At 31.5% G+C, this 23,615-nt stretch overlaps 2 protein-coding genes across 2 annotated transcripts; both read left to right on the top strand.

The window, feature by feature from the left end:
* The first annotated feature begins 1,672 nt into the window (after window positions 1-1,672).
* On the top strand, window positions 1,673-3,150 carry LOC114175406. Its single transcript, XM_028060172.1, has 2 exons — window positions 1,673-1,814; window positions 2,615-3,150. Exons 1-2 carry the CDS (start codon window positions 1,673-1,675, stop codon window positions 3,148-3,150), a joined length of 678 nt encoding a protein of 225 aa, XP_027915973.1.
* A 17,700-nt stretch (window positions 3,151-20,850) lies between these two features.
* On the top strand, window positions 20,851-23,156 carry LOC114178032. The gene is made up of 4 exons (XM_028063706.1): window positions 20,851-21,220; window positions 21,361-21,558; window positions 22,009-22,224; window positions 22,640-23,156. Exons 1-4 carry the CDS (start codon window positions 21,218-21,220, stop codon window positions 22,868-22,870), a joined length of 648 nt encoding a protein of 215 aa, XP_027919507.1. The 5' UTR covers window positions 20,851-21,217; the 3' UTR covers window positions 22,871-23,156.
* The last annotated feature ends 459 nt before the right edge of the window (window positions 23,157-23,615 follow it).

Raw genomic sequence — 23,615 nt, 5'->3', positions numbered from 1 at the left:
ACCCGTCAGATCGATCGAGTGCAGCGAAGGATCTCTAAACCTTATGAACACCACTGTTTTAAGAGATAATATAGAGAAGGAAAAGAAGAACACTTTTGAGAGGAAGAACTCTAGTGTTTGTTGTGTGTCTATTCCTTATGAAACTAGGTGGTATTTATAGGTGAGAAAAGGAGACACAAGAGTAAATGGCCATCAAATTGATTTAAACCAAAATTAATGTCAAATCAATGAAAAGAATAAAAACTGTTTATACATAAATAGAATTTAACTCTGGAATTAACATTGCATTAAAACCCCAGTAACAACAATATTTTATTTTAATTTTTTTTAAAAATTATATTTATATTTCTAACATCTTGCACTTTCACTTTTGTTTAATCTTCCTCCATTCTCTCACACTATTGATAGTCATAATTCATTTCCCATGATGGTCCTTATCGTTCCTCATCGTTCTGCTGTTGTCATGACCGTCGTCGTCTTTAAGGGAAAATATTAATGATTTTCCCACATCAGAATGAATCAAATCCAATATGTGTTTACTTCCATTAGTAATTCTAGCAAACATCAAAATTTTGTTGTTTTCTTATCATACAATGTTTGCAAAAAGGTAAAGCAACATATTTAAGTTTGGGTAAAAGATAACATTATGATAGGATTCTCAAAAATCACTTTGACATATGACCAAATTTATAATGTCACGTAATCATAACTTCGTCTTAACTTGTTGATCCAACTATTACACTTGTTTCTTGCAACATATCAACCAAAAACACATATAGATTGGCCATGATTTCTTTACTTTCATCATTAACTGATTCTTCTGACCACCTTTAAGATCCCACCTCCTATATAGATCTTACACATGTTCTTTACATGTTGTGTTATATTTTATATAATTTTATTATATAAAATTATTATTCTCTGTGTTGTTATTATTATGGATTAGCATTAATAATAAATTAATTTATTTTTTAATATTAATTATTGTATGGGTAATATATATAATTTTGGGTATTCTGATGAACGATCCATAATGGGGTTGGATTGTTTAATAAACGGTTTGTGATGGGTTTGAATAATCAGATACATTTTGAGAGGTCCCTGGTCTTTGATGAGGGGTTATAAAACTGATACCCATTAGTCAGTTTTTAAGTAACAACGTAAAACACTCTTACGTTTGAGAATATCCATCAAAAAGAGAACAATAGCATCTCATACTACGTGCTTCCATGGATCCTTCATTAATTCCAGGTACACAATTTTTAACTCATACTTGAATATATTGTATTATTGTATCTTATACATATTTTATTTCTATCAATTGGTATCAGAGCCTATTAAGATACAAAATATAATTATTCTTTTGGAAAGTGTATCATGATTTTGGAAATTTAATAGAGGGGATTAATTACTGTCAAAAACCCTAATTATGTTTAAAACCCTAATTAAGGAAACCCCAATAATGATAATCTTCTCTCTCTCGGCAAACCCAATTTTGTGGGTTTTATGTTTGCACAGAAGAACCTCTTATATGTTTGCACAGTGAAAACCTAATTGTTCTTGAAAACCCTAATCGGTAGCCATGTGCAAATTGAGTTTCGGACCAATAAACCCTTTTTTCGAACCCTTCTTCTTCCTACTATAGTGGACATGATTCGCGGTCAAAGTCTCGATGACATGTTCTCAAGGGGCGTTACAGTGGCTCCCGGTTTGGGGAGTTGCGATCTTGTTTGTGTCCAGTGATGTTGCAGGGAGGAAGATGAGGTGTTGGTCCCGTCTGCAAGGGTCACGATGCTGCATCGGAGGTGCACACGGTGCTCGATCACCATGGTGGTGGTCGTTTTCGTTTGTGCACAACGGTGGTCGTTTTCGTTCGCGACCGTGCGCAAGAATGATGATGATCACTTTTGGTGGCATAAATTTCGCACCTTAATGGCCACGTGCATCGTGCATCAGTTTTCTTTTCTGAATCTTTTAAAACATTAACTATCTATCTCCTCTCGTGCACCAAATTAAATTAATAATAATAATAATAACAATTAATAAAATAATTACATTTAATAATAATAAAATAAATAAATAAATAAATAATAATTAAATTAATAATAATAATGATTATTATTATTATGATTTCATGCATTATATAATTTATTATATTTTTGTTAAAGCATGATATAATTTTATATAATTGTTAGCTCACCTATCGTGGGTACAGTTGTATGAAATTTTGTGGGAATGATATAATTTAAATATTTTATTAATTAATTTATTATTACATTAATATTAATTATACCCTATCGGTATTTTATTATTAATACATTTTATTTTTCTTGATACAATGTACTTTTTTTTTTAATTTTATTATGTCAATTATTTGTCTTGTACCCTATCGATATTAGATTTCTTTTGACATGAGATGTGCATTGTATTTTATTATATTTTATATTTTGTTATATTTCTTATTTATTATGATTCGGGACCCTTAGGCGGGATCATAGTGAATGAGAAATAATTTGATATCATAGGCATATTTTGTTGTGTATTCAGAAACATTTATTTTGTTTATTTACACAATAAGTGTGTATTAAATGTTTCTTTGTTATTTTGATACCAGCTTCTTTGCCTACGCCATTGACTTCAGTCAAAACTTTAAATGGGACAAATTTTGAGGACTGGAAAGAATCTTTGGATTTGTATCTAGCAATTACCAACATGGATTTTTCCTTGAGAGAAGCAGAACCTTCAGCTCTTACGCCTGAGTCCACTATTGTCCAGAGAGCTTCTCGTGAAAAATGGGAATACTCGAACAAGGTGTGCCTGATGGTGATGAGATATACCATGGAGAAGTATATTCGACAGAGCATTCCGGATAATGACAATGCTAAGGATTTTATGAGATCAGTTGATGAGAAGTTTAAGACTTTTGATAAAGCTCAAAAGGGTCAATATCTGTCACTTCTTGAGAAGACCAAATATGATGGTGTCAGTGGTGTTCGTGAGCATATGATGAAGCTTGTGCACTATTATAACAAACTCAAATCTCTAAAGGTAGATCTTGATGATAGTTACTTGATTTGGCAGGTTATGGAATCTCTTCCCTCTCAGTTTGATATGTTGAAGACTTCTTACAACACTCAAAAGGAGGAATAGACAATTGATGAAATGATAGTTATTATTTCTCAAGAGGAAGCATCGATTAAAAAGACCAAGTCTCATAGTGTGCAGTTTACAACTACTACTTCAAGCACTAAACCTGTGAAAAAGGGATTCAAAGGTAAATCTCGTCCTGAAAAAGGGAACCCAGGGAAATCATCAGTGGTTTTGGAGCCTAAGAAGAAGTACTTCAAGGGGAATTGTGCCTATTGTAAGAAGTTTGGACACAAGCTAGCTGATTGTTATATTCTTAAGAAGAAGAATGCTGATAAGGAAGGTATACTCCTATATGCTCTAGCTTGTTTTGAATCTAATGTTATTGACGTTCCTCCCAATTCTTGGTGGTTGGACTCGGGTGCTACTATTCATGTTGTGAATTCTTTACAGGGGTTCACAAGTCTGAGAAAACCAAGTGATGTCGAGTCCAAGATTATCATGGGAGATGGAGCTAGAGCACTAGTTGAAGACATAGGAGTAGTTTCTTTAAATTTACCTTCTGGACATGTTTTGTTATTAAAAGACGTTGTTTATGTACCTTCTATAAGAAGGAATTTGATTTCAGTTTCAATTTTGGACAAATGTGGCTACACTTTTGAATTTGGCAATGGTAAACTTGTTGTTTATTTCAATTCAATTATTGTTGGCTCAAGAGTTTTATATGATAGACTTTACATGTTGAATCTGAATGATATGTCTGTTAATTCTGTTATTGGACATAAGCGTAGTAGAGTTGATGAAAATTCCTCTATGTTGTGGCATAGACGTCTGGGACATATTTCTAGACCTCGGATTGAGAGGTTGATTAAAGAGGGTATTCTGCATGATCTGGATTTTTCTGATTTTGATACTTATGTTGATTATGTTAAGGGCAAGCTTACCGCAAAAGTAAGGAATACAGGAGCAAACAGGAGTGATAATGTGTTGGAGCTTATTCATACTGATATATGTGGACCTATCACACCCACTTCCATGGGCGGATATAGGTATTTTATTACGTTTATAGACGATTATTCCCATTTTGGTTGGATAGATCTCCTACAGAAAAATCAAGTTCCTTGGATGCTTTTAAGTCTTTCAAAGCTGCTATTGAGTTGAAAACAGGAAAGAAGATAAAATGTGTAAGGTCTGACAGAGGTGGAGAGTATTGTGGCAGATATGATGAGATTAGAAGAAATCTGGACCTTTCGCTAGATTTCTTGATGAATGTGGTATTGAAGCTCAGTATACTATGCTTGGTACTCCTCAGCAAAATGGAGTTGCAAAAAGGAGGAATCGCACTCTTTTAGAGATGGTGAGATGTATGTTTAGTCATTCCTCTTTACCAGATTTCCTTTGGGGAGATGCTTTAAGGACTGTTGTGTATATTCTTAATCAAGTACCTAGCAAGTCTGTTTCAAAGACTCCTTATGAACTCATGTTTGGGAAGAAGCCAAGTTTGAGACATTTCCATGTGTGGGGCTGTAAGGCGGAGGTGATGCCTTATAATCCTCAGTTAAAAAAACTTGATCTCAAGACTGTCAGTGGGTTCTTTATTGGTTATTGTGTGGGTTCTCGTGATAGTAGGTTTTATTGTCCTTCTCACTCTATGCGGGTTATTGAGTCTGACCGTGCGATATTCTTTAAGGATGATTTGGACAATGGGAGCAATACACCACGACCAGTCACTTTTAGAGAAGACCGTGTTTTTATTCACGTGTCATCCATTTATCTTCCTGCAGATAATGTCATTCTAGTTGCCCGTGATGAAAATGAATTTGTTCCAGATCTTGTGGATGCCACATCACCTGTAGTAGATGAACAAGTTCATGATGATGTTGTTGAAGAAATTTCTTTGAGGAGATCTCAAAGAGTACGCAGGTCTTCTATATCTGATAATTATCTAGCGTATCTTCAAGAGCATGAATATGATCTAAATAATGTTGATGATCCTACTACTTTTGAAGAGGCTATCTCTAGTTCTCATGGTGATGATTGGTTAAATGCTATGCATGATGAGTTAGCTTCTATGGCCTATAATGATGTTTGGGATCTTGTGGATTTGCCACTAGGTTGTAAACCAGTTGGATGTAAATGGGTCTTCAAGACTAAGCGTAGTCCAGATGGAAAAGTTGAAAGGTATAAAGCCAGACTTGTAGCAAAAGGCTATAGTCAAAGGGATGGCATTGATTATAAGGAGACTTTCTCACCTGTCTCTACTAAGGAGGCTTTTCGTGTTGCTATGGCTTTAATAGCTCATTTTGATTTGGAGTTTCATCAAATGGATGTCAAAACAACTTTTTTGAATGGAGATTTATTTGAAGAAGTGTATATGGTTCAACCTGATGGTTTTGCTAAAAAAGGTAAGGAGCATTTGGTTTGCAGGTTGAAGAAGTCTATTTATGGACTCAGACAAGCTTTTAGGCAATGGTATTTGAAATTTGATCAGGTGGTCACTTCTTTTGGCTTCAAGGAAAATGCCTCAAATCGCATTTACTTGAAGAAAAATGGGAGCCATTTCATCATTCTTGTTTTATATGTTGATGATATTCCTCTTGCTAGTAGTAGTGTTGAACTTTTGATTACACAAAATTTATACTAAATAGCCACTTTGATATGAAGGACCTTGGTGATGCTTCTGTTGTTCTGGGCATTCAGATCTCTCGTGACAGGTCACATGGCATTCTTGGTTTGTCTCAAAGAGGATACATTGATAAAGTCCTCAAGAGGTTTAACATGCATTCTTGCTCCTCATGTGCAGCACCTGTTCAAAAAGGTGACAAACTCCTCAAATCTCAGTGTCCTCAAAATGATAATGACATAGTTGAAATGAAAAAAGTCCCATATGCTTCCGTTGTTGGTAGTTTAATGTATGCTCAAGTTTGTACTCGTCCCGATATTGCTTTTGTTGTTAATGCTTTAGGGAGATACTTAAGTGATCCAGGTTTGGATCACTGGAAAGCTGTTAAAAAGGTCTTTAGATATTTGCAGGGAACTAAGGATCATTTGTTGACCTTTAAGAAGTCTGATCAACTTCAGGTCATTGGTTATTCTGATTCTGATTTTGCTGGTTGCCCTGACGACCGAAAGTCTACTTCTGGATTTATTTTTATGATGGCAGGACGAGCCATTTCTTGGAAGAGTGTTAAACAAACTCTTACAGCTACTTCCACTATGGAGGCAGAGTATGTTGCTTGTTATGAAGCTACTTGTCAAGCTGTGTGGCTTAAAAATTTAATTTCTGGCTTTCAAATTGTTGAAAGTATTTGTAGGCCACTTGTGATATATTGTGACAACAATGTTGTCGTCCATTTATCTCAAAACAACAGAAGTTCTACTCGCTCAAAGCATTTTGATATAAAATTTATGTTTGTTAGAGAGAAAGTTTTGGATTATCAAACTCGGATTGAGCATACTGCTACATAAAATATGTTAGCATACCCACTAACTAAAGGCTTATTTGTTGGAGTTTTTCAAAATCATGTAACTCATATGGGTGTGGTTAAGTCTTTTGATGTATTGGGTTAGTGGGAGTCTGAGATTTACACTTTATATTATTATGGTTTTCATGAGATGTAAATTTGTCAATGACGTCAGTTTCGTTACATCTTTTCTCTTTCTACATAGAGAATTTATGAACCATTTTGGGATCACATATTTATGTTTGTTTTTATTCTATATATTATCCATTATTTAAGAAATCTAAGCATATGGTAAGTATCCCTATCGGATATTATCTTTGTGATTCATGTTTATATTTCTTAATTGATATTTGTACTTATGTTGCAATTGATATAATTAATTTATTTATTAATGTTATTCAAGTGGGAGAATGTTATATTTTATATAATTTTATTATATAAAATTATTATTCTCTGTATTGTTATTATTATGGATTAGCATTAATAATAAATTAAGTTATTTGTTAATATTAATTATTGTATGGGTAATATATATAATTTTGGGTATTCTGATGAACGATCCGTGATGGGGTTGGATTGTTTAATAAACGGTCTGTGATGGGCTTGAATAATCAAATACATTTTGAGAGGTCCCTGGTCTCTGCTGAGGGGTTATAAAATTGATACCCATTAGTCAGTTTTTAAGTAACAACGTAAAACACTCTTACGTTTGAGAATATCCATCAAAAAGTGAACAGTAGCATCTCATACTACGTGCTTCCATATATCCTTCATTAATTCCAGGTACACAATTTTTAACTCATACTTGAATATATTGTATTATTGTATCTTATACATATTTTATTTCTATCATGTTCTACCCATTGAATTATGTATATAGTACCATCATATAATTTTATTTTGATAGTACCGACTACAACAATCTGTAAGCCATGGTTGTTACTCATGAAAACAACCTCTCGAAATAGGTTTATAAGTGTAAAATCAATCACTCGTAAATCTACTATCACCCATTATGAAATTGTTTTCCATTGTTGGAGCTAATTATTGATTCGCTAACAAGAATATGTACATATTCTGATGCACTTGCAACAAAACCTTGTGAGGTTAATGATTAAGTTTTTTTCTTCCATTCTATCAACATTTCTTTGCAGGCTCTCTTTTGCTATAATGAAAGCATTTGATATGTTTCTACTTAGAGATTTTGATCTACCATAATTTTGACTTTCACTAGAGCCACATTCAACTGATATACCTTTCATGAATGTCAAATTTTGTTTGTTTTTAACTTTCCACCATTTCCATTTTACTTTTTCACCTAAAATCTTTCTTCCAATAATATCCTCAAAGTGTAGATGTTTATCAATAATACTACTCATTATGTTGATAATAAGTTGATCATACAAATTCAGTAAACTCTAAAGTTTTACACATTCATTTTTAACTATGTTAAAATTTGTTGTTGAAAATTGGACAAATATAAGATATTCAAATTATTTACATGGTTTATCACCAATTTAACCTCACTCATTCTAAGAGTATAAGATTTTATCGTAAATAATATTCTAAACCTCATATATAATTTGACGAGAGTATCTCAAATTTCCTTTGTATTATTCTTTTCCATAATGTTGGACAAAATTGAATTTGTCTATCGTATTGTCAAAAAAATAAAATTACCTTTGCTTTGTGATGGTCAGGAGTCTTTCTTCAATTACATTTGTTTTCGCAAATTTGCCTTCGTCTTTAATTTTCACAATAAAAAATTATTTTCATTAAATTTTTATATCTCATATTTTATTATCATAACTTTAAAATAGATTTATCCACTTTTCACTATTAGTCTTATTATCTATTGAAATAACAATGATAGACCATAAATGAATATACTAGTTAAGTTACTCGAAAAGAGGGATAGATTACTCATGCACAAACTTAAATACCAAATATTTTTTCTTTAAGAAAACTTTTCTAAACATATTCCGGTGTTAATAAAACTTATAAATACTACAAAGCAATCAAACTTAATACCATGTAGATATTATAATAACAACATAATAACTGAATTTAAATAAAAAATAAAAAGATAAACATAATTAACAATTAGCAGTTATATAATTATAGTGAAGAAAATAAAATCACATTGTCTCTCTCAATTCAAAGACAAAATAATAATATCTTCTAAAATAGAATAAATTACTACTAAAAAACCTTTAAAAATAACTTTTTTTTTAATTTTTTTCTCTCTCTAACACACTAATACATCAACAAGAAAAAAGAAATAACTTTAACATATCATACTTTAAAAAAAAAATATTCCTTTTATAATAAGAGAAGTAATCATCAAAATAATTTTTTGCTGATTAGGAACTTCATCTGACATGTTTCACCATGTTGATAGTTTCAATTGGCACGTAGTGAATGTTCTATGCAATATTGATATTCTTCACTTCTATTTCTATAGAGTCCTTAATCTCTTAAACGAATACCATATTACTTAATGATAAAGGGCCCCATCCAATGGCAATCGAGGTGGCGATGTAATCTTTATCCACAGTTCTCGTAAGTAAAATCTGCAACAATAATAGAAACAGATATTTAGATGATGTTGATGGATAATTTAAATATAAGATATTTAAATAATAGTTATGAGAATATGATTTTATTGATCTACATTCAGTTCATATTGAATCTTAAATTGATAACCATGTTTAAGGTGCATGAGAGTATATATATATATAATATGGTTTTTCTTATCTTTGTTGTTATCTGAGTTGAGATTCTATAGTATGGATAACGCAAACATTTGCTGATAAGGCTTAGATTTATAGCGTGGCTAAAAGTTAAATTACATAGAACTAGAAAACTGTTGTTTTTCACAAAAAGGAAAAAGAAAAGTTTTTATATTGAAACCAATCGCCATAAAAGCTCAATACCAGCACAAAATTTCATTATTACGGGCAGAGATAAGACCATTGAAGTCTGATTTGTGGATGCAATTATTATTATTATTATTATCATTATCATTATTATTATTATTATTATTATTATTATTATTATTATTATTATTATTATAAGTGTAAGGCCACTTTTAATGAGTACCCTAATGTTAGGGGCTGCCACACTCTTGGGTCTAAAGGACTGGCCCATAGGGTGCCAAGTCCCCTAAAGTCCCTCACTTGCAAGTCATTCTGAAAAATCAGTGTCCTAACTCATCCATTTTCTCTCCACAGAACCTCTGCTAGGGTTTGGAGATCTACCCAAGTTCAAGTGAGTTCAACCTCCATCTCCCGTTCACTTCATATATCTGCCCTTGGAGCTACTGGTTTCGCTGGCTTAAGAGTTGAAGTCCAATATTAGCCCTTTTCCAGGTAAGGGAAGTTAGGGTTCTGTTAAAGCTTTGATTTTTCATGATTTCTTTGATGATATTACATGATTCATGGATTGTTTACTGCTTGAGCTTATAAAATATCGTATTGTGTTGTTTGGGCTGTGTTATTGGACTGTTGCACGAGAGAACAGTGTTGAGCACTGGTTTTCTCGCCCAAGCGAGCATGTCTCGCCTAGGCGAGATCAACAAAGGCTCACCCAAGCTACTTCACGTGAGTAGTCGCTCAGGCGACCCACGTTCTTTCTGAGCGAGCGAAAATCTCACCCAAGTGAGAGGGGTCTCGCCTAAGCGAGATTCCACGTGAGGTTATTGTTCCCCCTTTTCGAGCCCTCGCCTAGGCGAAGGGGGCTCGCCTAAGCGAGACCCTTTAGCCTGAGCGAGGAGTTGGGCGAAGGCAGTGTGGTGTTTGGCTGTTTCTTGTTCTTGGATGGTTGGCACTTGCTTGGATATGATTGTTATGGTAAAAATATGTGATGAACGGTTATGTATGAGTGATGTGATTCATGGATGGTGAATGATGGGTTTGGTATGAACTTGACATGTAAATTAAATGAGATGTTGGTATCAAATGGGCATGGCATTGATATGAAATACAAAGGATGAGTTGGTATGTATTCAATATTTGGATATGAACGAGGATTGGTTGAAAAGGGTTGGCATGAGGTTATGTGTATGATAAATATTACCTGATTGATTGAGCATGATTGGTCTGTGTCAGTGCGTAATTCTTTTAAATCTCTAGGTGAGATTTCAGGATAGTGCTTCAGTGGTCGGGACGTAATTCCATGGCCCCTGTTAGTGGGTGCCCATAGTGGTGCCGAATCTATATAATTTGGTAAGGATTCAAGGTAAGGTTGCATCCTGACACTCTAAGGATTCAGTTAGTCTCACTTAGAGCGGACTAACTATTGTGGTGAGAGTAGTAGGAGGCCTGAAACTCATCAAGGGCTAACCTTGTGTGTGGGGGATTGAATCATTGTAACACTTGTAACACATAGCTCGGGGTGAGCAGGTAATCCACCACAAGTGCAAGCATCCACTGAATCCGACCAGATTATATGTATCCGGATGAGTCGAGTCTTGGTGTATTGATTGGAAAGTCATAACATGTTTGGATGATGTATGCATATCGGATTGTGAAAATATATCTGATTGTATGATAAAATCTTTTTGGCTCTAGCTTACCCTTTGCTTGTTTGATTGCTTTGTATGTTGTTCTTCTACCTTTGCGATGATCATCAATTTATTGATGGGAGCATATGTGAGAGGTACTCGTGGTCAACAGAGGAGAGATGATTCCGCTGCATAGTCTACCTGGGCTGGAGTTCTTTTATTTGGGCTTTTCCTTTAGGGTCATGACCCATGTTCTGTTTTAGCTTTTGGTATATTATCAATTACTGTTGTTTTACCTTTATACCTGTTTGGCATCGTGGTGTGCCTTTTATGTTCGAACTTCCTTGGATAATTGTAAGGAGTAAGGTTTAAATTTCTGGACCACATTTCTATTATTATTCAGTGTGATGCTTCCTTTAATTATATTTATTAATTAAATGGGGTGTTACAATAAGTAGGTTGGTTAAGACCTTATTAGTGATTCGAGAACTCATATTTCTAATGAAACATATTTAAACATAGTTGATTTAATTCGAGATTGGGAGGTGAGTAGCGTGTGGTTTGTCTCATCGATGTATCGTTAACAATAAACCTCAACAAAAATCTCATGTGTTATGTTTTAACTCATATTCAGGAACCAACGTCCAACTACTTAACAAGTAACTGCAAAGTGTCTTGTCTTTATCTTATATATTGATTGCACTAAGAAAAAAAGGATCTTGCTCAAACTTTATGCCATCATATTTCAGAAAGCACTAAAACACTTATGGTCTTCTATCAACTTATTCATCATCTTGAAAATCGCTAAATAATTCATCTCTCTAGTGGATCTCCATCAACTACAAAACATTAAATTATTAATATATCATCTTTTTCCTTCCTAGTTTTTCACATGATAATATATTTTTGTGTTGCTTTTATACTATTATTTATCAAAATTTTGCATTAAGTAATATTAAAAAAAAGTAAGTATTATAAAAATGAGAAATTAATTTGAGTTTATTCATCAACTTAATCTATTTCTTAAAAATATAGGAAATTTAGGTAGAGTTAGCTTTTATCATAGAATTTACAATTTTATCTTTATAAAAATTATATGAGAGAGTTTTAAATTTTATTCTTACAATGTAATAAGAGAATTTACACTTTTATTTTTGTTGTCACTAGAGAAAGTTTACAATTTTATCTTTATAAAAATTATAGCAAACATATTAATTAGATAATAAAATATTTTTATTAAGTATTGATGAATATAAACTCAAAAAGTCAAATCACGTTAAATTTTATTTTATTTATATTTTGATTTATAATCTTATCTATGAGCATACTTCATCTAAAAAGTAATTATTTTTCTATTGTATGATTTTTAACACTTTTTATTTTCCCCACAATCAGGGTTATAAGTTAATTAAATATGAATTCCCTGACAACAATCAATGAATTATATAGATAATTAACTCATAAAGTTAACTATTAGAATCAACTTAACAATACTAGATTATGGTAGTTTATATGATATTGTAGATTTAAATATTTCTTTATGGCATTACAAAAAAGTTTGCTTAATAGAGAGAAATAAAATAATCGAGTTTTTTCCTTGTCGTTTGTTTAAGAAAAGTTTGTTTCTTTAAAAACAAATCCATGATACTATATGATTAGGGACAGCCACTTGCATAATTTTGTTCCCTTTTCATATGTTTCATATTATATGATTATAATTGATGAGTATGATTAGGTTTAGCCAATAGATGGAGTTGGTTCAAGAATCATTTAGTTTTCTTATATTAATTATTGGTGGGTGGAAATATGCGTTTTTGATGAGGAAATAAAACATTGGCTTACTAAAGAAAAATAATTTACTTTGGTTGCGGCTTGACTATTGTATTAACATTTTATATTATGATGCAAATTGACAAGAGATACCAAATGCTTCAGCTTTTACATGTACGACAAAACCTCCAAGCTAACACATTTCATCAATTAAAAATATAATATTAATAAACAACGCAAGTTGTATGAGATGTTTCAAGACTTCAATTATACCAAAAGAAAAAAAAAAGTCATAGACTTTTCTCTGCATAAAGAAACCGAGATATGTATAGCTTAAGAGAGAAAAAGATTGATAGGAAAGCAAATAGAAAACGAGTTAAATGATTTTTTAAATTGGTTGGTAGGACGAAGAAATAAAATGAAAAATGAAAATCAATGTTTTATTTATATCGGTTCAAATATAATATAACTAAGATTATTTTTTATATTTTAGAAAAAAAATTCTCTCAATTTAGATTATTAAGAAGTAACTTTTAAATGTAATTCAACCTGATAATACTAATGGTAACATGAGGTTAGTATATATTTAGATACCGTGAATTAGTCTTATTTTTAGTTGATGTGAGATTTCAAACATACCTCTCTCACGTCCAGCATATAAATCTCGAATGTGATACTAGACATTAACTAGTAGATCAACAAACAACAAAATAAATTTTAAATTTAACTCAATCTTACAAAATCAACTTATAAAGTGAAGTTTGGTAGATCAAACAACAAATTATTGTGTGATGTGGTTGTAAGAAAACTAATAACTTCTAAATAATTAGCTTCCCTTACCTTAGAGTAGATTCATAATCTTAGTCTTCCCTTACACAACTTCAAATCCTAAAATAGCCTATCTACACAAAGAAGAGTTTGATCAACAATTAGAGCATGACTTTATGAGTTCTAATAAATAGAGATATGCCTAGAGCGTAGAAAAGTCACATATAAGAGGAAAACATATTGCTTTGAAAAAAAAGGAAAAAATTAACTTACTCAAAAGAAGAAATTGTTCGATCCAAAATGTTCCTTAACTCCTCAATTTTGCTGTAGTGTAATTTGATTTTGAAAATAATAAGGAATTAATGGTGAAAATTGTGATGGAAATAAGACGAGAGAAAGAGATGAAGACACGAAAGAGAGAGAAACCAAATAAAAAAGTATAAGAAATTATAATAGAGAGAAAAAACATGATTTTTAAATTTAAAAAAAAAGTATTTTCAAACTAAATTAATATAAATAAGGTAATAATATATAAATAAAGTAATAATATATAAATATATATTTTTTAAATATATAGAAAATAAAATAAAAATCATTGAGATTAATATAAATAAAGTAATAATATATAAATATTATTTTTAAATATATAGAAAATAAAGTAAAACAAATCGTTGGGGGGAGTTGTGGCTCCCCCTCTCAAAACTATATGGTTACTTAATTAATTGTGAAATATTTTAATAATTTAAACGGATACGGAGATATGGCGGGGACGGGTATTATATGGCAGGGATATGTACATCCTCATACCCAATTGAAAAAGTCAGGATTTCCCCTACCCATACACATGTTCAGTCAATGTGGGGATTCCCCGTCAAAACGGGGACGGGTCTGGCAATACCCACAGGAGTGAGTTTATTTGCCATCTCTAATAATAACATAATCAATGTCCATCCAACCCAAATGGAGAACTTTCTCTTTCCAAACTATCATTTTTTAGCTTGAGAATACCATAATGAATATTAGAAATATTCACAGATTGAGAAACTGCAATTTTTTTAATACATGTTTATTATCGTATAACAAGAATGTTTTGCCAATGCAAACATGTTTTAGTAAATGAATGTAACGATATAAAACTTGACTATGGGTCAAAGTCACACTCAATCAATTAGACTCACATAATTGAATGATAAAATTGTTATGTTTTACCGATGCAAACACATCTTAATGAATGAATCTAGTGACATAAAATTCGCCTATGAGCCAAAGTCTTACTCAGTTAGACCCACATCACCAAATGATAAAACGATTATACTCTTATGTTTTACCGATGTAAACACACTCTTAATAAATGAATCTAGTAACATAAAACTTGCATGTGAGCTAAAGTCATACTCAATTAGACTCATCTAACCAAATGATAAAACTATTAACTATTATGTTTTACCGATGTAAACATGCATCTTATAGTATGTACCAAAACATATATTAGTATAAAACTTATGATACATGAAAAAACCTTACAGTACGTATAAAAAAAACATATTATATACAAAAACTTATAGTAGGTGAAAAACCTTATAGTACGTATAAAAACATATATTACATACAAAATTTATAGTACATACAAAATCTTATAGTACAGTTTCCTTCAATTTTATATAAAAGAATTCTTTTATTATAATATTTAAAAGTAACAATTATAGGTCAATCCTTAATGAAGTCATACATGAATTCAAACAAAAACATTATTTAACCATCACACCATACACTATAAAATATTTCACGTTAAAATATAAATATAAAATAAAATTGTATATCTTTCCTTATTTTAACAAAATAAAAAGTTATTTTAATTATTTTCGACCTCGAAATAATTAACGCACTCTCATAATATAAGAATGATGTTAATTAAACAAGTGATCTTATTTTGCATTACATGATATTAATGTTTCAATTTCCATTTTAATTGAGATTTTCTTACATCACAATTGGGTTTTGACCGTGATTTCCAATTCGCATTTGATGAAAACCATGAATTGGAATATAAAATCCTGTTACGAGAATGCCAAAAAAAATGAATATCTTTGTTTTGAAATAATTAAATTGGATTGTTGGCTTTACGTGCACATTGAATTATGTGACACTGGAAGTTAATTGCAAATTGAATGGATGTAAACCCTGAAACATGAGTGTGCAATTAAATTGTTTTGTTTTTTCCGCTGTGGTTTAATTGCAAATAAAAGGTTTGGATCGAAAAACAATCCTATTATTAAGAAATTAAAATTAGTTTTTTAATTTTATTATATAAATAATGTATCTCTAATTTTATTTAAAATTAAATTATGAAAATGCTATGTATGGTTTATAGCTATTAAATGTATATATATTTATTTGAGATTAAGCATGTTAAATTTTGTTAGTCACCAAAGTGGCAAAGTTGTAAAGTTATTTGATTTCAAATTATTAATGTTTTTATGTCAATTACCTTAATATGGATATTAAATTATGAATAATTGATTTATTGGTTAATTGGAGTTTATTATTATAAAGCATTTCAGGATCGTCCAAAGATTGATTAATTGTTCTTATAATTAATGAGCATGATTGTAGATAATTTTGTATGTGTCACTAGTTTTATTTATATATCCAAAGGTAATAGGTGATTTTAGTTGATACATATATTTAATTATCATTAATGTTATATAAAATTATTAGTGTCACTATGTTTTCACTATGTTTGTAAATTAATGGATCTCCCAAAGAAGAACATTAGTATACATAGAATGATATTTATGTTTGAATCTGTATTTATATTTAGTTATATGACTCAAAGGACTAATGTTAGGCATGTGATGATTTCGGTCTTTGTTCTAGTATCTTTACATTCGGTTGGTACGTCTGTTTCAGTCTTCAATGGGTTGAATTTCTTTTACTGGAATGAGCAAGTCTAATTTCATCTAGGTTTATTAGATCTCGATTTGCCTTTTCAAGTTGAAAAACGTGTTGCTATCACTAGTACTGGTAGTAACGAAGAGAAAGGTCATTACAAAGCTTGGGAAAGGTCAAACAGACTTAGCATAATGTTTATGCAAATGAGCTTAGCAAACAACATTAAGTCAGCTCTTCCCGAAATTGAGAATGCGAAAGAGTTTATGAAATTTGTGGAAGAACACTTCCAAATTATTGACAAGTCCATCATTGGGACATTGATGAGTACCTTGACTACCATGAAGTTTGATGTATATTATGCATGAGCACATGATCGAGATGACAAACATCGCAACAAGACTCATGTCTTTAAGAATGACAATGGATGAAAGTTTTCTCGTGCAGTTCTTTCTGAACTCATTACTGTTTTAGTATGGTATGTTTCAGATGAACTACAACACAATGAAAGACAAGTGAAACATGCATAAATTGCACAATGTGTTGGCTCAAGAGGAAACCAAACTCGAGAACTTAGGAAGCCACTCCATTCATCATGTGAGGAGTCAAGAAGTTGGAAAGAAATTTATAAAGAAAAATGGAAAGAGTAAATGACCATAAAGATTGACTTATCAACCAAAATCTAGAAGAAAAATGACAAATGTCATTTCTGCGAGAAATCTGGACATTCCCAGAAGGATTGCATAAAGCGTAGAACTTGGTTCGAAAAGAAATATGAGCATAATGTTTACGTATGTTTTGAATCAAACTTAACTGAAATTATCCATAATACTTGGTGGATTGATTCTGGGTGTACGACTCATATTTCAAATATGATTTAGTAAATTTTATTTAAGTATTACCCTTTAATTTTAAGTGATTAAAATAAAATTATTAATGAAAAGGATCTGTCTAATTATCTTAACCACAAAGGGATCTGAATTGATTAACAAACTTTTATATGGTTTAAGATGAATCTTGAATAAATCTTTAGGTTTTAAAGCTCAATTAATCAATTTCGCAGTTCTGGGTTAATGGACTGTTTAAGTCAATCAAGAAAGATTATGAGAGAGAAGAAAGAAGCAAGACACACAATTTATACTGGTTCGATTCAAAAAGAATCTACATCCAGTCTTCTCCTAAGTAACACACTTAGGAGGATTCCACTAAACAGAAAGGTTCCAAGAATTACAAGCACACCTATGTAATTCTAACCCCCAAAACCCAAGAACTTGATTCAACAATCAAGAACTCCCCTAGGAGCAATGCATCCACACAATTGCACCTAGGTCCACACTTCAAACACTGAAGCAACTGTAATCAATAATACAGAAAACAAAACAAGAAACGAATACACCTAAGCTGTGCAGATTTGACTTGATGCTCCTTGAATCAAGCAAGATCCATCATGGTAGAATCAACCATCAATTCTTCTTGGATCTGTACTTGAGTTATCTTTGCAGAATCTTCTGAAACTTTGTGTCTCTCAGATGAAGACTGCGTGATCTTTCTTATTTTTCCTCCACCAAAACAGATTCCAAAAACAGCTTTTATACAAAGGTTTTTGCTGTCACTAATTTGATTAGCAAATTACCTAATCGATTATCGTGAGTACATTTTCACTCACTTTGTGCCAGACTTCACAGCTAATCCATTAGTTCAGAAACTAATCATGTGCAGGATTACACAGCAGGCCTGAAATACAATTGATAAAGAGAAGCTAATTGCCTAATGCATATCCTAACTGGACCAAGCTATATTTTATCCTAGATCAGTAGACATCATCAAAACTGTTCTTCATTTATGGATGAAAGGCTCCCCCTTCCAACATTAATCATAGAAGAATCATTGAAAATTTAACTTTATATAATTCTATTTTCTATTTAGACCTATGAAGTTGAAATTATTTTGTAAAAGATTAATTTTTTAAAATTTATATCTTCACACAACTCATTTAAATTTATTTGTTAAAAAGGCCAAATTTACTTGTATTAATATTTATTAAGTAATTTGAATTAAATTTACTTAAAATTTGTTGTTTAAAATAAATTTATATTTTAAAGATTTGATTTTAAAAAATAAAAAAAATATCTACAAATATCCATAAGTTCTCTCAAATATAAAAAAAATCGCGAATATTTTTTCACATTCTCGATAGTTAATAAGATGACACAATAACAAATAAGTACTACACATATTCGAGTCATTGTCATCACTATCATTCAATAATATATATATATATATATATATATATATATATATATTTGTAATCGTTTAGAATTTCTCAAAATATCAATTAAATATTTTTTTATAAAATTAAATAAAAATCATAGCAATTAAAATATGATATTATCAATGATTTAATGTAAAGCACATTTTTGTTTAATATCAAATATCGAAAAAAGAAATAATAATTACATAAAGTTCAAAAATGGATTATTACCAACAAATTTGAGTACTTAAATAAATCATTCTCCCGTGAAAAAATAAAACAGAAATAAAAATGTTAAAACATTGTAGAAATAATTAAATATGTTTCGTTTAAATAATTTGAAATGATTCATTTTAATGAAATTGGTTTTTGTGTTTCGTAAATAAAATTTTATTTTTTTTAAATAAAAAAAACTAAGACTTGAATAATATTTGTCGAAGGAGATTATTTTTCATCTCTAGTTACAAACAATAGACAAAAAGAAGTGTAGGGTGCTTAATTTTGGAATTTAAATTTTGATAATATTTATAAAAGTTATTTGGAAATTTTGAAAGTATCTAGAATAAGCACCACGTTTCGTGTAATTATGGATAAAATATTTCATATTATAGAATAAACAATTTGAAATTATATTTTCTTTTTATTTTGAACACGTTAAAAAGAAAAGAAAAAGTTAGAATACTTATGTAAACATGTAGAAAAAGTATAGAGGGTAAAAAACAAACCTTGAAGTTGAAAGTTTTGGAAAGTTTAGATACACGTTAAATTTGCTCGTCTTAAATTAAACACAACTCAGTCACATAAGATTCAAAGTAATTAGATGGATCTTTTTCATAAAGTAATTAGATGGACCTTTGACTTGGATTAGTCAAGGCCCATATACTAGCTTAGATCTCTGTTAAAATAGATAAAATGTTAGTTATGGAATAGATATTTTGCGATCTACAAGTAAATTTCTAAAACACTGTTTTTTTTTTCTCTTTCTTTTCTTTCACTATTTTGTACATTATTGAAGTTTGGATCAATCTCCAATGGAGATAAAAGGCTGAAATTTCCGCTCAATTCAAGATTTTCATCTAATCACGATTAAATTTGACTTTCGAAATTACTTTGAGATTTCATCTTTTGTTTGAATTTTTAATTTGTTTTTGCAATTGAATGCATATTCAATCATGATCGATTAATATAATTTAAAAGATATTAAATTATTATCGACCACTTGAGTCTTTTTGAATCTATTCCTAAATTAGTAAAAATTATTGATTGTGATTGAGATATCAATTTCGGAAAATAGATGTTCGATAATTATTTAAATAATTTCGTACTAAAATAAATATGTATTGTAAATCTTAAGACACAAATGATATTTTTTTGTCGCGGTTTGATTTAATTCTTAAATGTTTTTTTTATTTCAATATTCTAGTTTTGTTTTCAATTCGAATTTCTACTTTCAATTATATTTTAGTTGATACAAATATTTAAAAGCAGTAATGAGACTATTCTAACAGATCTCTTAATTTACAAATGCACAATATTTATTTTTTAAAATTAAAAACAAACTATCTTTGGGGGAAAAAATCACACATAATTACATTATTAAATATGTGAACAACATATTTTATTGTAATAAAATTACATAAATTAAACAATAACAAACAAAATTAAACATATACATTACATAAATAATGATAATAATAATAATAATTAATAAAAAAAATCCACACCATTGGTTTGATTTGAATTTATCTTAGTAAATTACAAATCTGAAGCTTAAACCAGTCCTTAAGTTTGATTAAATTGGGATGAAATTAAATTTGCTTAACTGAAACTCTCAAGTATATCTGATTGAATTAAATTTTCTTAACTTAAGATTGGAACTATAATTTGGCTTTAATTGAACTTATGTTCCAAAAAATAATAAAGATTTAAGGTTTAATGTTGGAAGGTAGCAATTAGAAGATATTTGTGGTGTAAAAGGAATTAAAGTGAGAAGAGAAGAAAGTTTGAAGAAATGATAGAAAGGTGAGGGTGGAAAAACCAAAATTGATAAGAACAAGGAGAATAGGAAAATGAAAGGAAATAAAAAGGAAAGAAGGAGATGGATTCCTTACCAAGAACGCATCTGTTGGGTTTGGGTTGGGAGAGCTAGGTTTGGTCGTGTGAGACGACTTTGTTGTGTGGATAAGAACAACCTCTTTTCTCTCTCTCATACACACTCTGTCTTGTTTGTTTTTTTTTTTTCTCTCTCAAACATCTTCTATTCTACCGCCTCCAAATTCTACAAGAACCCATTCCCTCTCACACCGCCTCAAAATCTCCCTCACCTTCCATTCTCTCTCTTCTTTTCTTCAGAACAACACACTCTCTCCCACTTCCTCAAATTCATCACACCACACTTCTCTTCTTCAACACACTACCTTCAAGCTGGCGTTCCAAAACCAAGCCACCACTGTCCGAGAAATCAAGCCCAAGAACCGCAGAATCATGGTAACTCAATCTCCCACTTTCACTCACCTTCTTCTTTCCTGCATCTACTTTCTCACTGTTTTCTTCTTGTTCTGTGAAAAAATGCAATTAATCATTCTTCTGCTTTCTGGGTCTGATTCAAATTTTGATTTTTCGAAAAGGGTTCTGGAGGCCCCGATGACGAGGACAACCGGTGGCCGCCGTGGCTGAAGCCTCTGCTGAAAGAGAGCTTCTTCGTTCAATGCAAGCTTCACGCTGATTCGCACAAGAGCGAGTGCAACATGTACTGTTTGGATTGTATGAACGGCGCACTCTGCTCCCTCTGCCTCGCTTACCACAAAGACCACCGTGCTATTCAGGTTCATATTATCAATCAACTCTCTCTCTCTCTCTCTCTCTCTCTCTCTCTGTTTCTCTTTCTTTCTCAGCTTCTGACACACTTCTGATCCTCCACTCATTGTTGTTAAAAATTATCACTTTTCCTTTTGTGGGCGTGTTAGATTCCTTCTTTTTCTGGAACTTAGTTAAAAAGTCCCATCTTTTCCCCTTCTCTGCTGAGATATTTGAACTGTCATTAACTATGTTCCAATTTCAATTTCCTATGTGCCTAAATATTAACTGTTTTGGGTGGTTAATTAATTCCCTTTTGTTTTTTTTTTCTTCCTTAATTTCCACCTTCCTGCTTTTGACAAGTGCTGTGGTGGGATGGGTAAAAGTCACAACCTCAGAATTAAACGACGTTGTTGTTCTTGAATGCAAGAAATGGCCATTCCCTTCTAATGTGCTCTGTTTTCGTTGTTTTGTGACAGATAAGAAGGTCCTCGTACCATGATGTGATTAGGGTGAACGAGATTCAGAAGGTGTTGGACATTACAGGGGTCCAAACCTACATTATCAACAGCGCAAGGGTTGTTTTCTTGAACGAGAGGCCTCAGCCAAGGCCTGGTAAAGGAGTCACCAACACTTGTGAAGTCTGTGAGCGTAGCCTTCTTGATTCATACCGTTTCTGTTCTCTTGGTTGCAAGGTAAATCATCACTCCACACACAATGTCATCCATTGTCTCAGATTCTTCTAAGCCTTTTCAAATCCAAAACCCCTCAAAAATATGGATTTCCTTTTTTCAATGTCTTTTTCTTTGAATCCAAAAAACCATGACATTGAGATTGATACATTAATAATATTACACCAAGGTAACATTTTGATCATGTTAGTTTGCTTTGTTTTCAAGCCAGCACTTGAATGGGTTTGACTTTTTCGTCTACACCCATGAATGTTACTGTGGGTTTTCAATTAATTGTTCTGCCCAATATTTGAATTTTTGGTTTTCAAAATTGGCCCTTGTTGATCTTTCAAGATTTGAATTGTCAGTCTCTGATTCTTGATTTGAATGGTGGTATTTTTTTGAATTAAATATTAATGAATGCGTTAATGAATTATAGATTGTGGGGACTTCAAGGAACTTCGAGAAGAAGAAAAAGTCAGCAACAATGGCATCAGATTCAGAGGATTCATACAGCAGCAACAGCAGCCATGGAAAGCACAACAGCAACAAGGTGCAGAGTTTCACACCGTCCACGCCACCACCGACTTCGGTTAATTACAGAACGGCCAAGAGAAGAAAGGGAATACCACACCGTGCCCCCATGGGAGGACTAGTGATAGAATACTAGACAGATAGTAACTTTAGGAGGTTATTGCTAAAATGTCCCTCATATTTACCTCAAAATGCAACTTTCTCCCTGCAGCTTCACCCTGTTCCATCACTCGAGCTTTTTGCTGAAAAAGGCCGGTGCTGGAAATGTTCCCTTCTCTGTTCCTCACTTGTTAATAGCGTTTGTCCATATAGGAAAAATCCAATAGGAAGTGGAAAATGTCGAGAAAGTAGAAAATAAGACATCTGTTAAATAGTTTGAGAAAAAAAAATGTAGCAAAATAAGCAAGTTCCTTTCAACCAAAGTACAAGATGGTGAGGAACATTATAGGTTTGGTTCCTTAAGCAATTATACATAAGTTTTGGGGTTGGGTGTAAATAGTGCCTTCAGTAAACCTGTGTAGTGGGGATGAAGACAGTGACATTGTACTCTTTACAAATAGGTGGACTGTCTATATATGGAATGCTGCTGAATGCTGATATAATAGTAATAGATTTTATTAAATCCTGTGTCTACATTCATTGCAATTACCATTTCACACAAATAACTTAACACCACTCTAAATCCACCGGTAATAGTTAATTATTTAATCTTGAATTATTAAACGATCATCATTTTACATTTTGATTACATGACCGGAATTTAAACCGAAGATTCAAATAATCAACTATATCGACACTAATTTAGTAATTTAGTGTATTATTCAGGGTTTGGTATGCAATTATTTGAAGTGAATTGTCTGATTTTAGTGGTGGCTTAAAAT

This window comes from Vigna unguiculata, chromosome 3 (genome assembly GCF_004118075.2).
Source record: "Vigna unguiculata cultivar IT97K-499-35 chromosome 3, ASM411807v1, whole genome shotgun sequence".
NCBI classification, from domain to species: Eukaryota; Viridiplantae; Streptophyta; class Magnoliopsida; order Fabales; family Fabaceae; genus Vigna; species Vigna unguiculata.
This window is presented reverse-complemented; position numbering and strand designations above follow the sequence as displayed.

What these genes read in the sequence shown, in the direction of transcription:
- LOC114175406 (XM_028060172.1), top strand. Translation starts at nt 1,673, where the DNA reads ATGACATGTTCTCAAGGGGCGTTACAGTGGCTCCCGGTTTGGGGAGTT. An exon ending in CTGCATCGGAGGTGCACACG is followed by an intron (nt 1,815 to 2,614) that starts GTGCTCGATCAC and finishes TTTTGATACCAG; the next exon opens with CTTCTTTGCCTACGCCATTG.
- LOC114178032 (XM_028063706.1), top strand. An exon ending in AAGACCACCGTGCTATTCAG is followed by an intron (nt 21,559 to 22,008) that starts GTTCATATTATC and finishes GTTTTGTGACAG; the next exon opens with ATAAGAAGGTCCTCGTACCA. An exon ending in TCTGTTCTCTTGGTTGCAAG is followed by an intron (nt 22,225 to 22,639) that starts GTAAATCATCAC and finishes AATGAATTATAG; the next exon opens with ATTGTGGGGACTTCAAGGAA.